Source organism: Pyxicephalus adspersus, chromosome 6 (genome assembly GCF_032062135.1).
Source record: "Pyxicephalus adspersus chromosome 6, UCB_Pads_2.0, whole genome shotgun sequence".
NCBI lineage: Eukaryota > Metazoa > Chordata > Amphibia > Anura > Pyxicephalidae > Pyxicephalus > Pyxicephalus adspersus.
This window is the reverse complement of record NC_092863.1, coordinates 107,615,524-107,621,310: the sequence shown is the minus strand read 5'-3', so window position 1 is coordinate 107,621,310 and position 5,787 is coordinate 107,615,524. Positions and strand designations below refer to the sequence as shown.

At 42.6% G+C, this 5,787-nt stretch overlaps 1 protein-coding gene across 1 annotated transcript in view; it reads left to right on the top strand.

The window, feature by feature from the left end:
- LOC140332809 (C-type lectin domain family 9 member A-like) overlaps positions 1-5,213 on the top strand; it is a 27,284-nt gene extending 22,071 nt beyond the window's left edge. The window contains exons 5-7 of the mRNA XM_072414001.1: positions 1,705-1,796; positions 3,577-3,731; positions 5,193-5,213. Of these exons, the coding sequence (XP_072270102.1) occupies positions 1,705-1,796; positions 3,577-3,731; positions 5,193-5,213 (268 nt within the window). The remainder of the gene's footprint in view (positions 1-1,704; positions 1,797-3,576; positions 3,732-5,192) is intronic.
- Positions 5,214-5,787: the final 574 nt, after the last annotated feature.

The window sequence follows — 5,787 nt, the reverse complement described above, 5'->3', positions numbered from 1 at the left end:
CAAACATGCAACGTAATTCTTTCCTCGCTCTTTGGTTTTCCCATGACTAGGGTAGCTTGGACCTTCCCCCCTTTACCCCCCAAAACTCAAAATTACCCCCCCAAACTTGCCCCCAACTTGACACCCAACTGGACTTAAAATGTCTGGCAAGCAGCCATTTAACGCTAAATAAAATATCCTTTACCAATAATAAATAATGAATATATATTAGCTTTATAAAACTTTATAAAATTTACAACCTATAATAATTTAACATATAAAATTTACATATAAAAATTACCAAACATAATTGACTTAAAATAAACAAATAGCATTTAACAACTCTTTAAACCGCCAATAATACTAATAACACCCCTATTACACAACCATACTAATTTTACAATGCCAACCAACCAGAAACACACATAAACCTCCAGGATGCAGGTCTAGGAAAGGTAGAGTCCGCACCCACCATATAGAATTTCATCCAAACCACACTGGCCCTTAGCTGCCCAGCTCTGCCTTAGGGGCCCCACACCAAACCACCATTAAAGGGGGGCACCTTACCTCTGGGTTGCCCTTCTGGAAATTATGCCCGGGACCTCAACCGCCACAGTGCGCCCTTCCACACTCATATTGCTCTCTGTACTCCGTCCTGAGGGCCAAGGAACCACGTATGAATGCCTAGAGCATTCAAGTGAAACCCATCTCTGCCCAAAAATCTTGAAGTCTCCTCCTCCAGCTCCAGATGCCCAACCACAATCCCACCATTCCTCGCTATAAATCTACCCACCTCCTTATTCACCTTGATTCTAGCTTTGTTAATGTTCTCGACTGACCGTGCCTCCCTCCAGCTGGTCCAGGCCACCATATCTGACCACACGATAACCATCCCTGGGAATTCCAACCTCATCCATAAAAAGTTCAACCTCACATCTCTAATCAGCTCCCTCACAGATCTACACCCCATATCATTAACACCTGCATGTATTATGAACCTCAATCCAGCACACCGTTGCCTCCGCCCTGGGAAGACCCAGATGCCAACCATTGGGCCGAACTTCCGCTCTCTTGCCACCCCACCAGACATAGGAGTGCCCGACGATCCACACCAGACAATGACAACCACCTAATGAAAAAATACCATTCAAATGTGACAAACTCCACCAACCTTCCTTCCTCTTGCACTTACCTAAATCTAAAAACACTCATAACAAATGCGGCTTAATATACAGCCTAAACCTCCTGGATTCCCATCTACCAATTCCTCTGATGACCTGCTCACCTAAACCCCATCTGGCCCCTTTCGTAGTTGCCCCAATCCTTAAAGAGTCCAAATAAAATCCATTTCTGTTCACACACAACAAACCCAAACACCTCCTGAAAACTGCAATAAATTGGAACTGAGACAGAAAAGTGCCATCCTCATGCAACAAAAATGGACCCCCAACCTCAGTTCACACCTCTGCAACTCTAACACCGCACTCACCGTGTAAATGGAAGACCCCTCCCATATTAAATAAATGCACCGTAAAACCTCTCCTATATTGATCTGTCTTCGACCGCCGAATGAGTAAACTCACCTTCTCCTCCGAAGAACGAACATACTGCACTAAAATGCCCCCAGCCCTATGCCTTGATGGACTAACCACCTCACCTGCAGGATCGGGAAAAGCTCCAAGACCACCACATTTTTAACTAAATCCACCTCTACCCATTCTCTAGGCCACCCCCCAGCCCACCACTTACTTCCAAAATATATACACCAAAACCAATCAAACCATCAGTAAACTGCTCTCGCAAGGCCTCACCCGCAGGTAAACGGGGGCTGCGCTCCCTGGCAACCGCAGCCCCTCACCAGCACTCCGCTCTGATGTAGGGGATTCCTTCCCTTGGGCCAGCACGAGTCAAGCTGCGGCCAGCTGTCAGGCTAGGTAGGGTCCCGCTTAGGGCATTCATTATAGTGCTGAGCCCTGGCAAATGGTTTTGGGGTCAGGCGCAGAGGAGGCCTATGCCTAAGGCTGTAGCACACCTAACCTAGCAGAAGTGGCCTACTGGCAGCCCCCCCCCCAACTGCCTCTGCTACCCTCTCCTGCAACCAGGCCTCACCTTGTGAGGCCGCTGCAGCCCTAAGTTGCTGCATCAAAGCGTCAAACACTACTGGCTTCCTCCCAAATTTCATTCCTACAAAAAAGTGTCCTCAATTCCATTGATCCCACTACTTAACCCTTCCTTATCTCCTTCACTTACATCCGACCCAACCCTTAACCAAACCCCTCCTTAAACTTTTCCCGCTCAGTTAACCCTTTCCACCCCAAGTGCTGCCCTCCCACCCTGTCATGTAGGCCCTGCGCATATTTCCTTGCTATGGGCCTCTCTTTTATTCAAGATGGAATTTGAGAGATAAAGAGGTGGGCTCACATGCTCCCTACAGAAGCATTCACATTGCATCCTAAGCAACACCATGGTATTTAGGTGGGTATTTACTTGATACCCAACTCACCCTATGACTTCCTGCAACCAATAAAGATTTTCTATTCCTGCCAAAAATTTACCATGTCATCCCGTCCCAGTGAGCTGGATTCCAAGACTTTAAATCACCTAGTGTGGGCACCCTGCTCTGCCTTCCAGCACTCTATATAACCTAGGATAAGGCATGGAACATGCTCACTATGGTTTCATCTCTCCCTAAGACCAGATTGACTGGAGATGCCCTCCTCACCCTGGGACTGTACACCCTTACTTACTTAGAGGGTAGTTTACTGGGATACTTCTAAATTTCACATCTCAAATCCTTTCTCTGAAGAAGCCTAAAGAGGTAAATTTCATCGGGATGAGACTTCAAAAGGAAAGACAGATTGCATTGATAGCAAAAAGTTCAGAGCATGTAGGGCTCTTAAAGGATGTCGCTGGGTTGGTAACTGGGGATAAAGACAAGGCAGATTTACTAAACACAAAGTTTTTTTAACTCTGTGTACACAAAGGAAAATGGCAGAGCTCAAGTCCAAATTCATAATAGCAATGCCACTGCCTTAAGTGAGTCACAATTGGCTCAGAATTGATATGATTGAGAAACAGCTGGGAAAAATTAAGGTTCACAAAACACCAGGACCTGATGGATTACATCCACGTGTCCTCAAAGAGCTGAGCTCATTTATTTACAAGCCATTATTTCTAATTTTTAGAGACTCTTTAATCACTGGCAAGGTACTGATGGATTGGCGTTAGGCCAATGTGGTTCCTATCTTCAAAAAGGGAGCAAAGTCATTACCAGGTAACTACAGACCCGTTAGTTATACGTCCATAGTTGGAAAGGTCCTCATGTGTTTGATAAAGAGCCACATAGAGAGGTTTCTGCTCGAAAATATTATATTGAGTAAACATGTAGACAGGGGAGTAGCAGTTGATATAGTGTACTTGGACTTTGCTAAAGCATTTCACACTGTACCCCACAGACCGTTAATATGCAGCAGGGAATCCTGATTGATGTCATGACCCAAGGCAGGAAAACCCCGAACCTCATCCCTACATTTCAGGATTGCTTACAGTAAAAAGTAAATTCACTGTTTTATGTTTTTTGTTATTTTTCTATTTCAGGTTACACCATTAAATGCCCCCGCGGATGGATGTTGATCAATCAGAAATGTTATTTCTTCTCCACTGATAAGAAGTCAAAAAAGGACAGCGAGGATTTCTGTGCAGATAATGGAGCTGTGTTGGGCACTGTTGGGCATAGGGACTCCATACTGAAGGTAATATTGCCTGATGTCCTCGTGTGTAACCTCTGCACATTGCCTGGCCAAATTCAAGTTTTTAATAATTGATGCAGTTTATACACAATACACATAGATTAAGCACATTCATCCACTCATTCACCCACACTTGTCCCTCTCACACTTTGTGCAGAATACACATTAGGAATTAAGAATATATTATCCCATGATAACACATTTTTACCCTCAGTTCCCTGCTGTCAATAGGATACCAACACTAACTAGAGGCTCCATATTTTGTGGCTGTCCTGCCACTTGTGAATTTTATACTGCTGTATCATCGCAGACTTAATGCAGACTGTCAATGAAAAGTTAAAATGATACTTACCTTACCCTTTATTTCCTATGTCTGGGTGTGGTATCTCCATTCTTCCAGACAGATTCCTAGAGAATCCAGAGCATCTTGTCTGTAAATCTGTATCGAGTACATTTGTCCCAATGAACGTCAGATATAAAATTGTGAGTTGAAGGATACATTTGCAGTAGGGACTGGTCACATGTGTTACTGGCAATGATATCGCCATATACAACTTACCCTAGGTGTGTTATTTGAAGGATTTTTAATTTTGCATCTATATACATACCCCTGGCCATGACTAGTTCCTCCTATGGCCCTTTAAAAATAGTTTGCTTAGCCAAAAAACTGATCAGATTTTACTATAATGATTCCAATGTGAAAAATCAACCCAGGCAGATTCACTCATTCCTATTAGAAAGGCAAATGACGCTGTTTTCTATTTTCATTTTACTTTAACTGATTAATATATTACTTTAGTGCTATATACAGGATGGGAACAAATCATTCTGGATTGGATTACAACCAAAGGAAAAAAAAGGATCTTGGGAGAGTCAATGGATTTGGTCTGATGGAACACAAGAGTAAGGATTATTTCTTTCTTGCACATAGAAACACATAAAGAGATTTTCTGCGTTACGTATTGGGCTCAGATTAGCCTCAAATAAAGACCAGTCAGTTCACAGATGAAATTCAAAAAATCTGGCAGCATTGGGACCAAAGAAGTGGCAGATTTTCGAAAATTCCAGATTTTTGAAAGGATTATTTAACCCACACACAGGCCAGCCTTCCTCTCGAACATCAGGCACAGTTCCAGGGAACAGGCAGCAGGGACCTCTCAACATGTATGTAGTTTAGCAAGCAAGACCTAACAGCTGTTTCTGCAGAACAGCGCCATCAAAACATCAGTGGTCAAACAGTGTACTACGATCCCTGTATTGAAAATGTATTGAAACTACCCTGTAATAAAACTATGCTAGAAAATTTGAGGTTGCCTTGCAAATGTATGAAAAATAATTAAGGGAAGGAACAGGGTGACAGGGTCTCTTTAAGTCTACACTTTTTCTGTTTCCTCTCTGATTTCAGAGACATTTGACTCATATCTTTGTATTTAATGTGTAATAATGGTTTGGTGATTTCTCCAGGTGGAATGTTCCAAATCCTAAATCTGGGGAATGTGCAAAATGGGATCAGGGGGCGGTCTTATCCCGGTGCAGCGAGCGTCTCCCCTGGATCTGTGAGAAAAGGTAGGAGAAAATCAACATACAGAGTAGAGCCAATGCCTGCTGAACAAAAATGTTTTCAGGGAAATGTGTGCTGGCTGGAGAACATTTCTTCTATTTCTGACATTTTCATTTGTTTGATTTATTAGAAATGTCAGCACATAAAGTTACATAATCACATATTGATAAACCTTCATGTTGATATGAGAATAAATCCTTCTTTCTTTTTATGTATACACAGCACAAAAGTATATAGAGTATTACAAACTAAGAATAAATAGATTAATAAAAAAAGGTGTGGATGCTTTTAGGACCCATATAAAACAGGTCATTGGTTCTTTGTTGTTCAATGTAAAAGTGTTTCAATGTGTGGATTTCCATTCTGTGATTACTGCACGTTGGCAATTCTCAGCTCCATTCAATTGAATTCCATAGAAAATCTCAAGCCAGAAACACAGCAGCAGTGCCCCCTAGTGGTCATATCCAGCTACACATAGAACTGAAAACCTGCTGGAAA